Genomic DNA, 21,881 nt, shown 5'->3' with positions numbered 1-21,881 from the left:
AAAATAGAAAACAAAACTGAAGACAGAAGGTATTTGCAAAGAGTGCTTAACTTCTAATGTCATGCTGCATCTCCCATCCCAAACAAACACACACTTGTTTTATTGAAGGCTTATTATTTATTTAAAAATCTGTCGTCATGAATAGCCTTCCAGCAAAATATTTCCTTCAGGTCCAACCACAGTTGGCTGAGCAGCTTCCTAATATATCTCCATTTTAAAAATCAACACCTGTTTAATACAGGAGGTAAGACTAATACACCCCTTCATGGATCACTGCCTTGTTGTGGCGAAGGGGCTTGCGTAACTCAGTGAAGCCATAAGCTATGCTGTGCAGGGCCACCCAAGACGGACAGGTCATGGCGGAGAGTTCTGACAAAATGTGGTCCACTGGAGAAGGAAATGGCAACCCACTCCAGTATTCTTGCCAAGAAAACCCCATGGAACGTATCACAAGGCTAAAAGATATGACGCCGGCAGATGAGCCCCTCAGGTCGGAAGGTGTCCAATATACTACTGGGGAAGAGCAAAGGGTATTTCCAAGTAGCGCCAGAAAGAGTGAAGCGGCTGGGCCAAAGCCGAAAGGACACTCAGCTGTGGATGTGTCTGGTGGTGAAAAGAAAATCCGATGCTGTAAAGAACAATATTGTTTAGGAACCTGGAATGTTAGATCAATGAATCAAGGTAAGCTGGAGGTTGTCAAACATGAGATGGCAAGATTGAACATCGACATCTTGGGAATCAGCGAACTAAAATGGACAGGAATGGGCGAATTTAATTCAGGTGACCATCATATCTACTATTGTGGCCAAGAATCCCTTAGAAGAAATGGAGTAGCACTCATAGTCAACAAAAGGGTGGGAAAAGCAGTACTGGGGTACAATCTTAAAAATGATAGAATGATCTCAGTACGAATCCAAGGCAAACCATTCAACATCACAGTAATTCAAGTCTATGCCCCAACCACTGATTCTGAAGAAGCTGAGGTTGATCGGTTCTATGAAGACCTCCAACACCTTCTAGAACTAACACCAAAAAAAGATGTCCTCTTCATCATAGGGGACTGGAATGCTAAAGTAGGAAGTCAAGAAATCACCGGGATAACAGGCAGGCATGGCCTTGGTGTACAAAATGAAGCAGGACAAAAGCTAATAGAGTTTTGCCAAGAGAACACGCTGATCATAGCAAACAATCTTTTCCAACAGCACAAGAGACGACTCTACACATGGACATCACCAGATGGTCAATATCGAAATCAGATTGATTATGTCCTTTGCAGCCAAAGATGGAGAAGCTCCATACAGTCAGTCAAAACAAGACCTGGAGCTGACTGTGGCTCAGATCATGAGCTGCTTCTTGCAAAATTTCGGCTGAAATTGAAGAACGTAGGGAAAACCACTAAACCATTCAGGTATGACCTAAATCATATCCCTTATACAGTGGAGGTGAGGAATAGATTTCAGGGATTAGACCTGATAGACAGAGTGCCTGAGGAACTATGGACGGAGGTCCGTAACATTGTTCAGGAGGCAGCAACTCAATCCATCACAAAGAAAAAGAAATGCAAGAAAGCCAAGTAGCTGTCTGATGAGGCTTTACAAGTAGCTGAGGAAAGAAGGGAAGCGAAAAGCAAGGGAGAAAGGGGAAGATATATCCAACTGAATGCAGAGTTCCAGAGAATAGCAAGGAGAGACAAGAAGGCCTTCTTAAATGAACAATGCAAGGAAATCGAGGAAAACAACAGAATGGGAAAGACTAGAGATCTCTTCAAGAAAATTGGAGATCTCAAGGGAACGTTTTGTGCAAAGACGGGCATGATAAAGGACAAAGAAGGCAGGGACCTCACAGAAGCAGATGAGATTAAGAAGAGGTGGAAAGAATACACAGAAGAACTATACAGGAAAGATCTTAATGTCCTTGATAGCCATGATAGTAATGTCCTTGATAGCCATGATAGTGCATTCACTGAACTTGAGCCAGACATCCTCGAGAGTGAAGTCAAGTGGGCCTTAGGAAGCATTAGTAACAACAAAGCTAGCGGAGATGACAGTCTTCCAGCTGAGATATTTAAAATCCTAAAAGATGATGCTGTTAAAGTGCTGCACTCAATATGCCAACAAATTTGGAACACTCAGCAATGGCCGCAAGACTGGAAAAGGTCAGTTTACATTCCAATTCCAAAGAAGGGCAACGCCAAAGAGTGTTCAAACTACCGCACAATTGCGCTCATTTCACATGCCAGCAAGGTAATGCACAAAATCCTACAAGCTAGGCTTCAGCAGTATGCGAACCGAGAACTACCAGAAGTACAAGCTGGGTTTCGAAGAGGCAGAGGAACTAGAGATCAAATCGCCAACATTCGCTGCATCATGGAGAAAGCAAGAGAATTCCAGAAAAACGTCTATTTCTGCTTCATTGACTACGCTAAAGCTTTTGATTGTATGGATCACAACAAACTGTGGCAAATTCTTAAAGTGATGGGAGTACCAGACCACCTTACCTGTCTCCTGAGAAACCTGTACGAGGGTCAAGAAGCAACAGTAAGAACCAGACATGGAACAACCGAGTGGTTCAAAATTGGGAAAGAAGTACGACAAGGCTGCATATTGTCACCCTGCTTATTTAACTTATATGCAGAGTACATCATGAGAAATGCCGGGTTGGATGAATCAGAGGTCGGAATTAAGATTGCTGGGAGAATTATCAACAACCTCCGATATGCAGACGATACCACCCTAATGGCAGAAAGTGAAGAGGATCTAAAGAGCCTCTTGTTGAGGGTGAAAGAGGAGAGTGCAAAAGCTGGTTTGAAACTCAACATTAAAAAAACTAAGATCATGGCATCTGGCCCTATCACTTCCTGGCATATAGAAGGGGAAGAAATGGAAGCAGTGACAGATTTTACTTTCTTGGGCTCCAAGATCACCGCAGACGGTGACTGTAGCCATGAAATTAAAAGACGCTTGCTCCTTGGGAGGAAAGCTATGGCAAACCTAGACAGCATAGTAAGAAGCAGAGACATCACCTTGCCAACAAAGGTCCGTCTAATCAAAGCTATGGTTTTCCCAGTAGTAATGTATGGCTGTGAGAGCTGGGCTATAAGGAAGGCTGAGTGCCGAAGAATTGATGCTTTCGAACTGTGGTGCTGGAGAAGACTCTTACGAGTCCCCTGGACTGCAAGGAGGTCAAATCAGTCCATCCTAAAGGAAATCAACCCTGAGTGCTCATTGGAAGGACAGATACTGAAGCTGAAGCTCAAATATTTTGGCCACCTAATGCGAAGAGAAAACTCTCTGGAAAAGACCCTGATGCTGAGAAAGACTGAAGGCAAAAGGAGAAGGGGACGGCAGAGGATGAGATGGCTAGATAGCATCACGGATGCAATGAATATGAACCTGAGCACACTCCGGGACAGTGCGCAGGACAGGAAGGACCTGGCATGCTATGGTCCATGGGGTCACGAAGAGTCGGACACGACTGAACGACTGAACAACAAAAGACTAATACAGGAGGTAAGACTAAGGAGCAGGAGTTGGATCACTTTGTATTTCCTCAAAACCCATACCACAATGGATATTTGCTAATCTTCAATAACCAAATGAAAGCATTGCATTTCTGTTGCAGCAACTGACATCCCCCCCCCCCTCAAATCCTTTGCAGGAGGGAGAAATATCTTGGGCTGGAGCGGTATATTTAATTTTCTCAACTATTGTTTATCAGAGGCATAGTTGTCTGCACTTACCTTCGTATTTTAAATATATATGATCCCACCCCTGCAAAGGATTCATAACAGCATTACTTCCCCACTAGCCCAGAGCCCAATGGAAACAGAACAGCAAGACAGGGCTAAAAAGAGGAGCAGAATCCAGCTGTCCTCCAAGGACATGTTCACAGTGTTCACAGCTGTCTCAGGACAGGAGGCAAATAGTGGCAGGGTTGTATACTACAACAGTATAGCTATAACAGTAGCCATACTGACTTCTCAAGTCTCTCGCCTTCTATGAAAGGTTGTAGGGCAGCTACGGCTGCCTGGCAGAGATCCTGAATCTCAGGCAACCCAGCAAAGTGCAAAGAAAGCTGACAGCTCCTATTGTGTTAGACTGCGGGCAAAGGCACAGAGGAAGTACCCAGCTAGGTGAGAGAGCGTGATGGGCCTTCCGTTTTCTTTGCTCACTGAAGTCCTAGATGCAACAGCCCTCCCCGGGAGGGAGGGAGGGAGGAAGCAGGCCTTTTCTAAGAAGGGTGCAGATGCCTATGGCTTTGTGGGGGGACTTAGAGGCACTTGATTCCACACATCTCAGCCATGCATATTTAATGCCTTCAAGCCTCATATAGCCAGAGCATCAGCAGGCAAGCAGAGATCTAGCACAAGCAACAGACACAAAATGGTACATTCATATACAGTATGATAAATGCCATTTTTTAAAAGTGCTCCCCTATACTGATTCCTGAACTTTGGATTTAGCAATAGGCCCAAACTGGAAGAGCGAGGTGCTTCTATACCCCCACCCCCATTCTTCAGTAGAATGCTGACTGGTCTCAGTCCAGCCACTCTCAGCACTTGGTCATACCACAGGATGGACATCACATCTTCACCACACAGAAGTACTTCTCTGCAGAATACAGTCCACGAAATCCAATCTTTTCCCATGAGAATGCAACTGCAAAAGCCTCACAGCTTGCTGGGCTTTTCAGTCTATCCAGACATTCGATTTTGAGAAGGGGTGGAGTTATTCCTGTATCATTACACATGGGGGGTAACAGGCTGTGAGCAAAGGCAAACACAGCTCAGTACGCCCAAAGCTTCGCGTAGCTTCTAAACCCAGGCTGAATTTCACTGAATTTATAACAAAGTAGATATTGTTACCAATGGCTAAGGGTAAGAATAATGGACAAGATACACAAGGAAATTAAATACAAGCCTACTAATCTCAAGTGGAGCAGCAAGTTACCCTCACCTCATCTAAATCACTCACACACACTGGAGCGAGCAGCCAATGCATAGTTGTTCATAATGCACATCTGAATCCTCTGTTACGATATCATAACACCACAGCGGACAGGTATTGGTATCTTGCCATTTTTTTTTCTGTTGGGCAGAGACAGGTGGTGTGTGGTAGGTGGAGTAGGGCCACGAGGACTTGTTGACTGACTGGATGTCTGGTCCTGTTCAAGCCCACCACTTCTACACACATTCAACAGTGCCTAGTTCACTCAAAAGAGCAGAAGGATCACAGGACACTCACAACACTACAGTTCCCAGAATTCCTTAGCAAAAAGCCATGACACTTGAAAAAATTATGGAGTTGACTTAGCTCCAAAGCTTCCCCCATTCCCACAGCTTTCTTCCATACCAGGTCACATCATTCCACAGCAAAATCATACTCCAGATTGGAGCTGAAGTTTGCTAACCCAGAGTACTTTGTTGAACAATTAGCCTTTTTCCTGTCCAACAGAGTTTTCATGTCCCTTGCCCACAACACTGGGGAACATTTTGAATCCAACACTGATCGTTTTGTTGCTTGTACTTTCTTGTTCCCCAGCATCATTCTCTCTGCCCAGCATCGCCCCCTTTCCTGTAGTGATAGGATCTGTCCTTGCGTCAAAGCCGTTCCTTTATTCAACCAGGCTCTTGTGCTCTGCTGGGAGGGTTTAGCTTTCTGGGAATATGTAGCTGAAATGGCTAAGAATTTGCTCCACGATCTGGTTCTGGAAAACCATGTGCATAGTCATATTCCCTTCTTCTGCCTCTGGCTTCAGTAATGTTGGCCCAAACACGATTGCGACGCTTTGCACTGACATGCGGTTCTCCTCCCGGAACTCTATAACCCTGTGGGGGGAGAGAGGAAGGATTTTATGAAGAGAGACCCTGGGAAGATGCCAGAAGTGGTATCCTCCAGATATTTTGGACTACAACACTCATCATCCCTGAACATTGGCCCAGCTTGCTTGGGCTGATGGGAGTTGTAGTCCCAACACATCTGGAGAGCGCAACATAGGGGCAGGCCAGTGTATTAGTCTAGATACGGGAAACCTTGAGTTAAAATCCTTGTTTGGTTATTGCAATCCCCCATCATAAAGAATGTACTTACACAAAGGCTAAAATCAAGTTGTGACCCCCATCTGCATGTTCCTCTTCCACCCACACACCATTTGGGCAGCTGGGATAAGAGTCGTCCACAGAATGTGGCAGACCAGTGCAGCAGCTGTGCAGCAAGCAGAAGGGTGGTCTGGCTGGGCGGGAACAGGCGGAGTCTGCTTCCAAGCAAGATCCTAGTCTGGAGCTGGGCAACTTGTGGCCCTCCAGTTGTTCTGCCTGTAACTCCCATCATGCCTCACTGCTGGCTAAGGCAGATGGGAGTTGTAGGCCAAAATATCTGGAGGGCCACAAGTTGTCCCGCTCTGGCCCAGAAACAGGAGAGCTGGCATGCTATTGAAGGAGTGGAGGGGGGAGGCAAAAAGGCAGAGTAACATTAAGACAAAGGTTGAGAATGGCTGGGGGGAGAATAGAGAAATTGCCTCACAGGGTCTGGAGCCACAAGGGGCCATGTGCTGTAGACCCATGGCAGCTCGGAGCTCTGGGAGATGCAGCTCCTCACCTGCAGAGGTGCTTGAAAAGTACTCTCATGGTATCGTGGTTAGCAGGAGGTAGAGAAGTCACCAGCTCACGTAAGCGATGGCTTCGCTTTGTCGGCTCTGTAACTTCTGCAGTCCCCAAAAAGAGGAAGAAGACATCTCACTCGTTTATTCTTTTATACAGAAATAAATAAATAATGTAGAAGTCAGTGCTGCCACTAGACTTCTCCCCTTCTTTTAAAATCCATGCCATTGCAAGACTACGGGGAAAGACATTGCAGCCTTTCAGGAAAAGGGGGAGTGGAGGCAAATCATGGGAGAAATGTGCAAATGATCATTGCTCACTCAAATTTAACAAACAAGATGGTGGTATATACGCACACATGTGAAACTGGGTCACACCAGATGCTGCAAGATATAAATATCCCAAGCTTGTGCATGTGCGTGTGCACACATATGTTTCCAGTTCATAGCTAGACATTACAGTGCATGCAAGCTTGCTGCTGAAAACATGCCTGCCTCCTCCTCCTTTCATTGCAACATCTAGTACAGGAAAAGCATGGCAATATACAGTGGAGGCTGGTGGCTGCTATGCCAGTGGGGCAGTAAATCAACTCTGGGCTTCAGTCAGGACTCTAGAGGAGCTATCCAAGGTGCTAAACTCATTTTGGGGATAGGGTTCAGCACTTGGATAGCTCCTTTAGAATTCTGACTGGTTCTGGTTAAGACCCAGAGTAGATTCACTGCCCCACTGACATCGGAGCCACCAGCCTCCACTGACAATATATCATGTCATTCCTTTCCTTGCCACCTCACCCCACTGCAGCAGTCTAGAGGGTGGTGTGGAATGCATGATGCCAAGGCACACATTTCTCTAATTAGATGTTACAAAGACATTGGGAAGAGTGCTGCTGCTTTTCAGCAGCAAGCATGCTTTTACTGCTGTGCCTAGTGTGCGTGTCAGATGCGCTCGCTGCCTTCTCCAATTTCTAGAAAACAGCCTGTTTTAGCTACAGGCCACTGTGACTTAGGGGCAGGGGTGAGGCAGAGAGCAGTTTAGGTGGTGCTGTGGAGTCCTAGCTCTGATTCCAAAACAAAATTCTGAATGTGTCCCCACCTCCACATCCTGACAGGGGCAGGCTCTTTCACAAAGAAGGACAACGCACACTTTGACTTCTCTTCCTTCAGAGTTTCCTTCTCTCTCTTCTTTAAAGCGCTGAGTAAACCCACATATACCTTTATGTCAGCCTCCCCCAACCTGTTCCCCTCCAGATGTGTTGGATTATGACTCCCACTACTCCTAGCCATTAGCCATACTGGCTGGGGATGGTGGGAGATGTGGTCCAACACATCTGGAGGGGAACAGGTTGGGGAAGGCTGCAAAGTAAGCTACAGGACATCAGTCCATTCAGCCAAAGTTGCCAAGGCTTTGACACGTGCACTCAGGCCATCCCCCAAACATCTCGCAAAAGCAACATCCCTTACTCATGGCAGCAATGAATTTGCCAAAATGGCTGAAGGGGAAGAGTGGCTCTGGCAACTCGCGGAAGAAGAGCTTGAGCGCCCCGGTGATGACATGAACGTCGTCCCAACGGCCATCGTCGAGGTCCAAGCGCTCATCTGCAAAAGCGAGGACAGGGCATCATGCCAGAGAACTCCTCCCAGCATCCCCTGGCAACAAATGACAAGGCAACGCTCCTGTGGTGGGAGCGGCCCCACCTGACCTCTGCTCACAATCTGTGGACAGAAGGCAGCACAGCAAAGGCTGCACCTGCAACAACAGAAGAGAGTCGAGAACGTGGCTCCTGGCATAGGCAACCTGGTGCCCTCCAGAAGTTTTGGACTACAACACCCATCATTCCTCACTATTGGTCATGCTGGCCAGGGCTGATGGGAGCTGTAGTCCAAAACATCTAAAGGGCACCAGGTTGCTGAGCCCTTAACTATCAGCCAGAAATTCAACTTCAGGTCCACCCCTTCGGCAACTTGCATTGGCTGCAAACATGGAGGGTGGGGCTAGCTGTTGTCTAACAAAGCTCTGTGGAGCCAGCAGCTGGAGTGATCAGCCAGGTAGGTGAGCTTGTTAGATCCCAAAAGAAGCTCCTTCCCCTGCTCTAGGCCTGCCCAAGCATGTATAGTGCTGACAAGAGAAAAAATAGCACAGCTACCAATTCAGAGGCTGGGCAACAGAGAAGTTCCAGCTATTCTTTGAGTGTTAGGTAAGAGAACCTGGATAATAACCCCAGGCAGAACTCGGCAAGATCATCTTTAGGCCTCCACAGGCCACAAGAACCAAAATTAAATGTGGCCGGGGGGTGGGGGTGGTGGGGAGTTGCCAACTAAATTGTTCTAAATTCGCTTTCAAAATTGTGTATTTTCAACGTACAAATTCACAGTCTTCTCAATTATGGATGCAGCTGAATTTAGAAGTTTTTGGAAAGTACCCGTAGAATACTGAAATTGATACTTAAGACTGGGCTAGCCAGAATTGCCATGAATTCACCAGTACAAGTCACAGAAACATTAGACAATTGCTTTCTAGATCAGACCAAAAGGTTTATCTACTCCACCATTCCATTTCCAACAATGGCCAGCCAGGAGCCCCTGGAAAGCTTAAAAAAAGGGGATGATGGTGACAGCTATCCCCTGGAATTCGTCACAAGCACCTGGAAACTTGCATTTGAATGTGGAGGTTCTATTTAGCTGCCATGGCTAATAGAGGCCAACAGATGTATCCTCCCTGAATTTGTCTAGCGCCTTTTTAAAGGCACCTAACTAGTGGCCATCTCCCCATGTCCTGTGGCAGTGAACTCCACAAGTTGCATGACATACTATGGGTCATCTTGCAACTTTAATCCCAGGATTTATGGTTTCTATCCCTTCTACCAAACATTCTACCAAACTCATATACCAGACATTGTAATTCCTATTTCATTTTTTCTCTACCTGGGTGCTACTCACACTAAGCAGCGATGGCTCACCAGAGCCACTCCCTATTCAAGAGACTCTTCCAAGCTGACCAAAAGGGTGAATTTGCAATCTTCTACATGCAAAGGGTGTGTTGTACCACTAAGCTATGGTCCCTACCAATTCACGACCAGTCCTTTACCATGATCAACCTTGTAGCGCAGTTTTTGTATCGTAGCCAGATTCCCACTTATCCGGTAGAGTCCATCAATATCCAAGCCTGGGGAAGAAGAAATGACAGCTATTTATCTATAGCCCCAAAGAGCAATGGTATAGCCATTTATACTATAGGGTAAACAAATTCTGAGCCCGAAAAAGTCTCAGAAAAACTGGATTCTCTGGCTTTGCTAGTATAAAGACTGTATTATTTCTCTTTACTTCTGCTCTCTGCCTACCTAGGAACCTATGTGTTTTGGCCAAGGCAAGTGACAGATCTGACTTACAGCTGGCCTTAATGTTTTCAGAAATGGGGCTCAGCCATTGCTTCTTTACTGAGGAATGCTAGGTGTAATCTGATACCTGCAACACCTGCCAGTGACTAATTCAGTCTGTGATCTCTATTTTGAGACCAAGTCTAAGCTGCAGAGCTCATGGCTACAACATCTGGCCTCATTTTTTGACTCCCTGCCCCCCCCCGGCCACCCTTCTCCCTGCTTTTTGTACCATCTGGCCAGATGAAGAGTTCTGGAGAACATGAAAGCCTGCACACTCTTTTGTGGCATTTTAGTTGGTCCTAATAAAAGTATTGCCCAGTTGTGAGTTTTGGATTTTATTCTCATACAGCAGCATGACTATCTTTGTTTTTTTTTTAATGAGAAAATCATGCAAATGAAGGACATTTACATATACATTTTATTTACTTTGCATAATCTATTTTTCTTCAGTAGGAAGGGGCAAGGACTTAAGCAGATATTAAAGCACCTCTGGAAGTTCTACTCAGCTCCTTTCTGAGATTTCATCTGGTCCACATGTCTTGAAACTTATCTTGACAACCATAAAGATTAGAAGGTTTAAAAATAGATTCAGTAGGCAATTCTCAGAACTTCCCATGATTCACAAAACCAGAATGAATGTCACAAAATAGTAGAAGTTATGCAAACCCTGTTCAATTTGCATAATGCATACAAGTAACAAAATTCAGAATGTGGATTGCCTGGGCACAGAGGGTTGGATCTAATCATGTCATTCTGCCAGCAGAAGGGAAACTGCTGATGGAACAGACTTCCCTTCCTCCTGCAGCCCCTGCATGCCTGGGGACCTTCCAGAGCAGATGGGGGTGCACAGGGGGCTGTAGTTGAGAGGACAGGATGGGAAGCTCACACTGGGCAAGCAAACGTCAGTTCATGACACGTCAGAACGTTAATTGAGTGGGGCATAGAGTATGGCGCACCTCTCTTCTCCACGGCGCAGATGCACTGCCGAACGAACTGAGGCACTGTGCTCTTCTCACGGTCACACAGAACTTGCAGAGCACATCCAAACACCTGATCTGGATTAGAAAAGCCCCAAACCATGTCAAATCAGGTTAGAAACATGATCACACCATTTTCTAAGTTAATATCCTTCAGTTCTAGACCTCACTACCATCCTGAAAATTTGTAGCAAGTAACAGAACTATAAACAAATTAAACTAGATATCATCAATGAACACAAAAGCTAGAACATCCAAGAAATGAACTAAACGGACAGAGGAACCCTCCCTATGCAATTTTTCAAACAGCTTGGAGTCTTGTCTCCAAGCACTATACCTTTGATGTAGCCTCGCTCCCGCAAGGACTGAAGTGTTGGCCGCCTCTGCAGAAACTTTCGGAGCTTGTTGCGGACTTTGCTGGAATCACTGTCTGAGCTGAGGGAGCTGGATGATTGCCAAGAGGCTATGGTGGGGGAAAGATTGGCATTTTAGTACAGGGATGGTAAGAAGGCAAATCTCTCTTTCAAGACAATTTTGGGGCCTTTTCACACATGCTGAGTCCTTGCCTAGAGCCTTTGAGTGGGATATCCAATTGCTATTAACTGGAATGTAAAGTCAATTCAGAAATGGCTCTCTGCTGTTTTCTATCCTACATAAACAACATTCACAAGTCTGCACAAATAGCACAAGAGAAGCTGTAAAGGTGCTTCCGTGGTTATGTGTGAAAAGTCCTTTAACAGCAGCTTTGGGCACCACATGTATCCAGATTCATTGGATACTCTGGGGTGGGGGAAGGGGTGTCCCTATTTCTGTGGCCACAGGTGCGGGCAGGTATGGCGCTGGGGGACTAGCAGGCTAGTTGTAGAGAAGAGGGGCTGGACACCTTATGCCTGTCCCCTCTTCTGGTTCTTCCCCCAAACAGATGGTTCCTCGCTGCCTTACCAGCTTGCCCTCGGGTCCGGTGCTGCTGCTGAATGCCAGGTCAGTCCAAAACAAAATCTCCCTCATCCATAATTTGATTGGGGGTGTATGTATTACTGAGACCTTGGTGGGGGAACTGGGAGGGGTTAGTCTCTCCCAGCTGTGTCCTCCTGGGTACTTGGTGCAACACCAACACCAACTCGAGGGGCAGGGCAAGGGGGGGAGGTTGCTGTGGTCTATAGGAATTCTATCTTCCTCTCCAGGCTTCATGTGCATTTGAGTGTGGATCTTGAGTGCTTGTACCTTGTGTTGGGTACCCAGGACAGATTAGAGATTCTGCTAGTGACAGACGTAGTCTTGGATTTGGTGGTGGGGACCCCTAGAATGGTGGTTCTGCGGGATCTCAACTTTCATGCCGAGACTGCTTTATCTGGGGTGGCTCAGGACTTCATGGCTCCCATGACAACCATGGGGCTGTCTCAACATGTCATCAGCCCAACACATGTAGGAGGACACACGCTTGAATCCCAGGAAGTACTAGTTCCCCTCTACTCAGCACTGGTTAGGCCTCATCTGGAGTATGTGTCCAGTTCTGGGCACCGCACTTGAAGAAGGATGCAGACAAGCTGGAGAAGGTTCAGAGGAGGGCAACAAAGATGATCAGGGGACTGGAAACAAAGCCCTATGAGAGAGACTGAAAGAACTGGGCAAGTTTAGCCCTGAGAAGAGAAGAATGAGGGGAGATAGGATAGCGCTCTTCAAGTACTTGAAAGGTTGTCACAGAGAGGAAGGCCAGGATCTCTTCTCGATCATCCCAGAGTGCAGGACATGGAAGAATGGGCTCAAGTGACAGGAAGCCAGATTCCGGCTGAACATCAGGAAAAACTTCCTGGCTGTTAGAGCAATATGACAATGGAACCAATGACCTAGGGAGGTGGTGGGCTCTCCCACACTGGAGGCATTCAAGATGAAGCTGGATGCTCTGACTTGGATTCCTGCACTGAGCAGGGGGGTGGACTAGATGGTCTTATAGGCCTCTTCCAACCTACTATTCTATGATTCTATGATTTAGTTTTCTTGACTGGGCAGGGGGATGGTGATCTGAAAGTGGGGGAATTAACATCTATCCCATTGTCATTGTTGGATCACTTCCTATTGAGGTTTAGACTCTCAGTGGCCTTTCCTCTCTACAAAGGTAGGGGACCTATTAAAATGGTCCACCCATGGAGGCTAAGGGATTGCAGTGGATTCCAGAGAGCTCTGCTGGTATGGCTGGTGCTCCTGTTGAAGCCCAGGTCACTCTGTGGAATGCAGATGGACAGCTGACACGATCACACCCAAATGCCTTCTCCCTCAAAGCAGAGACTGGCCAGCTTCTTGGTATATACCTGAGCGAAGCAAGAGGGAAGACAGCTAGAATGCAGGTGGAGGAAAGCTCCTGCTGAGTCTGACTGAACACAGGTGTCATGTTCCTTTGTCCTCTCCCTTCACAATCAACATACTCCAAGAAACAAAACTTCAGGCCAACACTACTTTATTAGTAAACACACAAGTGCAGATTCTAGGAAACTCTCAGATTGCATAGAACCAGCTAATCCACACATCTATGAATATCAATAGGGGAGATGAAGTGGAAGTTAAGAGAAATTGCCAGCAGTCTGGGCATGAAGTTCTCAGCCAGACTTGCTTCGCAGGGATGCCCCGCCCTTAGGGTGGCTCCCTCCTACATTGGCTTCCACGAGTGGCCAACCTGGCAGAGTGTCTGAGCCCTGCCCCTAACTTTTCTTGCTTTGCCCTGCGACAGACCCTAGCATCCCTCAAGTCATGCCCCTCGCCTTCCTCCTCCTCCTCCGAAATTAGAGATTTCATGGTGGACGAATGAGGGAGCAGTTCAGCCTGGTCCATCTGTGTGTCAAGCTCTTGGGAAGAAAGTCTCGCCATATCTGGGCTCACTAGGAAGGATGCCTCCCTCTGTTCTTGCTGTTCCCATTCTGATTCTGAATCTGAGCTGCCAGACATCTCCACACGCTCAGATTCATTCCTGTTAGAGCTCATTATTGAGCCTACTCCATGTGGTGATGGTGGCAAAAAGGCAGTTCTTTTCAACCGCCATTGCATCTGCTCAGTGTCATCCAGCAGAGCTTTTGAGAATAAAACTGCCAATATTATACTGCCCTTATACAATTCTATGGTGTGACCACAACTGGAATACTGTCTCCAGTTCTGGGCACCACACCTAAAAAAAGATATTGTAGAGCTGGAAACAGTGCAGGAAAGGGCAACCAAAATGATCGAGGGGCTGGAGCATCTCCCCTATGAGAGAAGGTTACAACAGCTGGGATGGTTTAGCTTGGAAAAAAGGAGGGTAAGGGGAGACATGATTGAGGTCTACAAAATTATGCACGGTGTGGAGAATGTGGATAGGGAGACATTTTTCTCCCTCTCTCAAAATACTAGAAGGTCATAGGTCATCCTATGAAGCTAAGTGGTGGGAGATTCAGAACAGATAAAAGGAAGTCCTTCTTCACTGATAACTGATAACCTCTCATCTGGATTACTGCAATGCATTATACGTGGGGCTACCTTTGAAAACGGTTCAGAAACTTCAGCTAGTCCAAAATAGGGCAGCAAGATTGTTACTAGGGACTGGCCAACATGATCATATTAGGCCAGTACTTTTCCAGCTGCACTGGCTGCCAGTCCATGTCTGGGCCTGATTCAAAGTGCTGGATTAACATCCAAAGCCCTAAATGGTTTGGGGCCAGGTTATCTGAAGGATCGCCTCCTCCCATACGTGCCTGCCTAAGGTCATCCTCATCCTCCCTAAGGTCATCCTCAGCAGTCTTTTTCCGGGAGCCACTGCCAAAGGAAGTGAGGCCACTAAGGGTGGCCAGTAAGGCCTTTCTGCTGTGGCGCTCCAGTTGTGGAACGAGCTCCTCAGAGAGGCTTGCTCGGTGCTATGTTGTGCTCTTCCCAGTGCCAGATGAAGACCTTCTTATTTTCCCAGGCATTCTAGTCTTTTCATTTCTGTTTTGAATCTGTTACTGTATTTTTAATTTCAGCATTGCTGCTAGGATGTATTTTGGTTTTTATTTTTATTTTATACTGTAGTTTTAAACTTTTACATTGTATCTTATGTCGTATTTTATGGTTATAATTGCTGTGAACAGCACAGAGATCTTCAGCTATTCGGCAGTATGGAAATATAATAAATAAATAAATCATGGTGAGGATCTTCATCTCCAGAGTTTCTCCTTTTCTGATTTCTTCATCAGGAATCTTCTAAAGCTGAAAAGTTTAGCCCAGAAAGCTGCCCTGCCCTTCTGCATGCCTTCAAGGAGCATGGCTCCTGCCTTCCCTCTCAGCTTCCTAAGGCCATCAGAACATCCCCAAACATAAACAGACCAAGAGCACCCGAAGGGATGGAGAGCGGGTTGTGTGACTGCACAGATGACTACTCAAAAAACTAGGGATGGCAGAGAATTCCGCCACGGATCTCGGTGAGGCCGAATGCCAGTGCATTCAGCCTCCCAAAATCTGTGGCGGAAAGGCCTGCCCCCTGCCCCCCCGCGGATCCCCCCCGGGATGAGACTTACCTGTGGAGGATCTTCCAGGCGGCAGCAGCTCTGGCGGCAGCTTTGGTGGCAGCGGCAGCAGCTGGTCTTCCAACTGGCTGCCGCCACCGCCATTTGCAGCTGTTTTTGTTTTGTTTTTTACAGAGACGTGATAGTAAAAACTTACGTAGCCTAAAATGCCTGGGCAAAAAAGAAAAAGAAAAAGGCGTACGCAAATGGCGGTGGCTACGGCCGCCGCCATTTGCGTTCCTTATTTTGGGCCGTCTTAAGTCTACGTAAATATTTACGTAGACTAAGACGGCAAAAATAAGGGGAATGCAAATAGCATCCGTTATGTTATTTGCGTTCCCCTTATTTTCGCTGTCTTAGTCTACATAAATATTTACGTAGATTAAGACGGCAAAAATAAGGAATGCAAATGGCGGTGGCCATAGCCGCCATTTTCATACGCAGGTTTTTTTGTTGTTTTTTTCCCAGAGCCCTCCACGGCCAGAAATCCGGCTGCGGATGGCTCTGGCCTTGCTGGGCCTGGCCGGCTGCTCCACGGAGCTGCCGCGGAGCACAGCTGCCCGCGGAGGATTCCGGGGGGGAGGAACGGAGCGCCTCCCCCCCCATTGAGGATTCCGGGGGGAGGGACAGAACGCCCCCCCCCCATCAACATAATCCGCAAAAGGTAAGTGACTTTTGTACATCCCTACAAAAAACTAGTTACAGGTAAGCAAGCTGTTCTTCTTTGTGATCTCTGCGCATCACACATATGGGTGAAATAGCAAGTTATCATACCACAGATGGTGCAGCAGGTGATTACGGCAGTAAAAATAACAGCACTTCCCGACTAAATTAGACATCCTCCATTGCTCACGGCCACATGGCAACTTTGCGGAGTTCATGGAACAGGAAGGCCTGTTGGAATGCCATCAGAGATGACATAGCTCTAGTGCAGGAGCAGGCAACCTTTTTGGGCTGTGAGCACATTCGGCAGAAATACTGTCCTGGGCACTACTACAAGATGGCTGCCATGGGAGGCGTGGCAAAGGACAAGTAACCTGTCCCAAAGACAGTGCAAGTCAGAGGTGGGGTCTGAGCCCCAACACACAACCTTTGAACCCACAGTTTTCAGAATGAACAGAAACTTATTTCTCAGCAATCCCAGCTGTCTGTAAGAAAATGTGTTAATTTTGTAAAACCAAAGTTGGAGGGATAGGGCATCTTGGTGGATGCCAAGAAAGATGTCTGTGGGCGCCACACTGCCTATCCCTGCACTAGTGACTGGTCTAGGCAAATGTGCCTCGACTACACGAGGCACAGGACATTGTGCTAACTCATAGCACAGTTTCAGTTTCCAATACCACAACGTAAGCACTGGGAGGAGACATGCCACCCTTCCTTGTGATCACTGTAGCATGCAAACAGGGGTTGGGTCTACCTAAAGGGTGCTGTTCTGTCTACATTAAAGGACAGTGGGCTACACATGTCCAGAGGGTGTAGACCTGACTCTAAGCAACCTGCTGGATTAGGAAAGAAACCAGGGAGTGTGATGTCCTGGTTCAGGTGTAAACAGCCTCGGGGAGGAACGTAGCATCCATTCTTAACACTTGTCAAAAGAGCACTCAGCCCAGTAGCTTGGCATACCAAGATAATGGCCACCTTGAAGGTGCGTAGGCTGAGGTAGGGATGTACAAAAGTGACTTACTTTTCGCGGATTATGTTGATGGTGGGGGGGGGGGAGGCATTCCGTTCCTGCCCCCCGGAATCCTCGAATGGCCGGCTGTGCTCCACGGCAGCTCCGCGGAGCAGCCGGCCAGGCCCAGCCCAGCCCAGCCCAGCCCCATCCACAGCCAGATTTCCAGCCGGGGGGGGGGAACTGTGTACGCAAATGGTGGCAGCTATGGCTGCCGCCATTTGCGTTCCTTATTTTTGGCCGTCTTAGTCTACGTAAATATTTACGTAGACTATGACGGCGAAAATAAAGGTGAACGCAAATAGCGTAGTGGGCACTATTTGAGTCCCATTTTGATTCACCGTTTTAGCCTACGTAAATATTTACGTAGGCTAAAACGGCGAATCAAAAAGGGACGCAAATAGCGCCCGCTACGCTATTTGCATTCCCCTTTATTTTCGCCGTCATAGTCTACGTAAATATTTACGTAGACTAAGACGGCCAAAAATAAGGAATGCAAATGGCGGCGGCCGTAGCTGCCGCCATTTGCGTACGCGGTTTTTTTTTTAAACCCACTCAGCCATGATAGGCTACGTAAAGATTTATGTAGCCTATCACGTCGTGTTTTTTTTTTTAAACCCACCCAGCCATGATAGGCTACGTAAATCTTTACGTAGCCTATCACGTCTTTTTTTTTTTAAAACAAGACTGGAAATGGCAGCAGCGGCGGCCGGTCAGAAGACCAGCCGCTGCCGCCGAAGCCACCGCCAGAGCTACCGCTGGAGCTGCTGCCGGAGCTGCCGCCGCCCAGAAGATCCGCCCCAGGTAAGTCTCATCCTGGGGAGGGTCCGCAGGGGCGGTGGGGGTGGCAGGCCGTTCCGCCACGGAGTTCGGGGGGCCGAAGGCACTGGCATTCAGCCTCACCGAGATCCGTGGCGGTATTTTCTGCCATCCCTAGGCTGAGGTCACAGGTGGCAAGTGGTTTGAATACTTGAACCATAAGTGCAGACAGAACTACAGACTATGTAGGGTCTAATATCCTCTGTTGGTGAGTCTGAGGTTTGATCCCCAAGTTGGTCAGGCAAAGACAAAGGTGGACCCACTGATGCAGAATTTGAGAAATACCCCTCCTGATCCAGAAACAGAATTTAAGAAATACATCTCCTCATCCAAAGACAGTTGAATACAGGTGGCACATTCACTGCTATCATAACCCCAATGGAAGGCTGGACAATGTTTGTCATGACTGATATCATGACTGAAGTAGTAGCCTCCCCAGTGGAGAAGGAGGAAGTTACTGGGCGCACAGGGTGATCAGGAGTCACTGGCAACAAAAGCGCCCAGAGTTCTGGAACTGCTGGCATGGCCAGGAACAGTGTCGGAACAGGATGGTCCAGGCTCCTGATCAAGGCCAACATCGCGGAACTGAGGGCAGGTGGCACAGAGGAGGGGATGGGAAGAACTGCCACGGCTGGAGCCAATGGAAGGACATGCACAACAGTTTTGACGGCAGAATCTAACACAGGCGCCTTACACAGCGTCGCCGTGACCATGGAGACGCCTGCTGATGTGCTGCATCTTGGCAACAGTGGTGTGTGATGGTGGGAAAAAGCAATCCTACTCTTTATGGGGGAAAGGCCCCAGCTCCCTCAGCTGTCACCACCAGCAGCCATTCCAGCAGGCTGAGCTGAGGGAGATGAGGAGAGCAGGGTCATTCCACCAGCCCTGATAATAGAATTAATTTTTCCCTCTTCCCTCCCCATTCCTTTTCCTTGTGTGTCATGTTTTTTGAGATTGTGAGCTTGAGAGCAGGGGCTGTCTTGTTTAACTGATATGTAAGCCGCTCTGGCAGGCTTTTTGGCTGAGGAGCGGCATAAAAATACGTCAAATAAATTAACAGGGGTAGGAATACCATGGCACTTCATGGTAGGTATGCCTTGAGGACCCACAGTTCCAAGGTCTAGGCCCAGAAGAGGAGGGAGAGTGGAAGATTCTAGGGGATCTTTGATCCCAAGATTGAGATAGAGACCTGGAGTACTGATAGTGGTCTGGTTCTCACGATGCAGAGCCCCAGTCTCTTCTGTCCAAATAAAAATCTGAGTAATGAGAATAGCTTGAGAATAACAGGTGGCAAGTAGCTAATTTCTCCACTGGATGCAGATTGTCTGACACTGCAGGATCTGGGGCTCTGCCCAACTTCTCTAAGACTGGTATACGGGAGGAGAGCACAGGAGGGGGCAACGGTATCGGTTGTGGAACCAAGGCCTCCCACACCAAAGACACAAGAAGAGCTGGAACGGGTTGTTCAGGACCAGGGGCAGCATTGGGGCATTCCAATTTAGTCAGACTACTTCTGTATCAGTTCCTCTTCCGGAACAGAAGGAGACAGGGGCTTAGACTTGGCCTTTTGAACTACAGCACTCAAGAGCTGAATGGATTGGACAGGAGCTGGCAGCAGTGGAGAATCAGACTCTGAAGGTCCTAATGATCCATGAGCTCTGGTGCCAACTACCTTGAATTTGATGGCCTGGGTATCACAGCAGGATCCATACATGCCTGTTCCATCGGGATGGGAGTAGCAAGCATCAGCAAGTCCAAGGTGGCATAGAACAGATAGTGAGCATAGATGAGTCGGCGCACTTAACCGAATCCACCACTCAAAGAGCTCGCTCCCAAAGAGTAGGCCTCAAACATGAGGAGCGATTATCTTTAGTGCCAACCATGACAATGCGGGCAGATTTCAATGACCCACCCTTTGCTGAGACACAGGAAGCAAAGGGCGTGCCCATCTGTGGGCAGCAGCTTGCTCCTGCAGTCCGCATGCTTTCTGAAGGGGGCCTGCAAGGCCCCAGGGCTGACGAGTGCTATGCTGAGGCGACAACAAATGCAGAACATGATGGAACCACAAAACATACGAGAGATAAAAACAGAAATAAAGGAAGAAAGAAGGAATGAAACTGTTCAGCACAATCCTCTCAGAGTGAGGAGACAGGGAAGGTTCTCAACGATGCTGCTGTGTGGTCAAAGAGAAGCTGATGGGGAAGACAAGAGACGTACCCTTTACGCATGTACAGCAGGCTGGGGGTGGGACAGGCTTTCCTGCCTAAATTTTTCAGCTTTAGAAAGTTCCTGACAAAGGCTCTGCACATATGTGTGGTGCACAGAGTCAATAAAGAAGAGCTGAAACTAGGGCGGGGGGCAGGGGGAGATTTTCAACTAAACTAGTCAAAACCCAGTCTCATATTCTCTTGATGACAATGTTATCTTTAGGGGATTTATGTAAAAAAAAAGTATAAAGAAATCTTGAATTTGGGAAGTTTACCTCTCTCTCAAAATTGTATATTTGTGGACAAATATAAATCGAATTAGAACTTTTGCCAAGCTTCATATGTGTATGGCATTTCCATTTCAGCTCTCCTTAAAAGCAAACACATTTTGGGGGGATCAATTTCAAACCAAGCAAGCAATTAAACATTTACACTGAACATTAAGACTGACCTGGACACTTCTTCTCACCCTCTTTTTCCTTATTGCTTCCTATTTGCTCCTTGGATCTGAAGTCTGATGAACTTTCTTCATTGTCTTCACTACGGAAATCCATGGGCTGAGAGAAATACAGAGTACCCTTTGTCACACCACACACACAAGACAGGTTACCTTTGCCTTTCTGAAGTGACAGGGGGAGCTTCCAGACAGATGGCTGCTAAGCGCTACCCATGGCTGCTAAGTGCTACCAGTCAAAAGGCACCGGCTATTCCACCTCGCCCTCCTTAACAGGAGAGTGAAGAAAAAAAGAGGGAAGCTGTGGGGAATCATGGGAGGGTTACAAATTAAAGACATTGTTGGCTGGGCCCCCTGGTAAATTCCATGAATGAGGCAAGGCTGGAAGCACCCTCCACATATGGTCCCTCATTTGTCTAGGTCACAAAATAAAACTCTTCATGAACAGGCTGTCGCGCTGAGTTTAAGTGAAGACCAAAACAAGTTAAAGATTGTAAAGGCCTTTGCATATGTATATACCCACACAATTGTAATAATAATAATGCAAAACTCAAAAGGGTGAGATTTACAACAACAAATAGAAGCTGACCAAGACTAAAGATATTGAACCCCAAAAATGTTGGCCCTCGTTTGCAGAATTCATGTTCAGGGTTGGCTCATGATGTTTTAGCACCTAGAAAACCCAAAAAGCAGGAAATAAAATACTAACCTAACTGAACGTTTACTGCCCTTTAATTAGCAACATGGTCTGAAAAATTTTCTGCAATGGAAACATTGCCATAGGTATTTGAAAAAATCCTTTTCTAAAAATGTGTTTCACAGATTTTATTAGCAACTTAATGAACAGCTTTAATATCAAATTGGAAGCTTCAAATAGTAATTCCCTTTCCCCCCTTTTCAAATGACCATGATATATGAAGCACATACTGTATATCATGCACAGTTCTTTGGATGTGCTCAAAATAAGAATGTTTGACAGTTTTCAGGTGTTCGTTATTAGTCTCATTTTTTTTTCTTTATATTTAAGCAAAACTAAAGGACGTGTATGCTATCAAGTTATCATATCTTAAAGTATTTACAGGTATTCCAATAAAAACAATTTTCAAGTAAAGAAGTAAAGCTTTGAATGTGTTGAATATAACATGGTGAGAAGCCGTGTAGGGGTGGGAGTTTGGCTAGCCACACCACCCTGCCTGAAAGTAATCACAGCACGCCCAGAGGAGGTGCAGCTAGCTGGCTGCCAGGTGCAGCTGATAAACAAAAGCAACATCAG

The 21,881-nt window shown here is 46.9% G+C and overlaps 1 protein-coding gene across 2 annotated transcripts in view; it reads right to left on the bottom strand.

Moving 5' to 3' along the window:
• Nucleotides 1–104: 104 nt before the first annotated feature.
• The window catches only part of ARHGAP27 (Rho GTPase activating protein 27), a 101,465-nt gene continuing 79,688 nt past the window's right edge, over nucleotides 105–21,881 (bottom strand). For both annotated transcript variants that reach the window (XM_084857210.1, XM_084857209.1), the window contains 7 exons: nucleotides 20,606–20,711; nucleotides 11,289–11,414; nucleotides 10,931–11,029; nucleotides 9,683–9,760; nucleotides 8,059–8,193; nucleotides 6,597–6,702; nucleotides 105–5,827 (listed from right to left, as the gene is read on the bottom strand). In XM_084857210.1, the coding sequence (XP_084713336.1) occupies nucleotides 5,650–5,827; nucleotides 6,597–6,702; nucleotides 8,059–8,193; nucleotides 9,683–9,760; nucleotides 10,931–11,029; nucleotides 11,289–11,414; nucleotides 20,606–20,711 (828 nt within the window). In that variant the 3' untranslated portion in view covers nucleotides 105–5,649. The remainder of the gene's footprint in view (nucleotides 5,828–6,596; nucleotides 6,703–8,058; nucleotides 8,194–9,682; nucleotides 9,761–10,930; nucleotides 11,030–11,288; nucleotides 11,415–20,605; nucleotides 20,712–21,881) is intronic.

The sequence above is a fragment of the Heloderma suspectum genome, chromosome 5, assembly GCF_057233095.1.
Source record: "Heloderma suspectum isolate Gila_16-S chromosome 5, 16-S_ref, whole genome shotgun sequence".
Taxonomy (NCBI): Eukaryota; Metazoa; Chordata; class Lepidosauria; order Squamata; family Helodermatidae; genus Heloderma; species Heloderma suspectum.
This window is presented reverse-complemented; position numbering and strand designations above follow the sequence as displayed.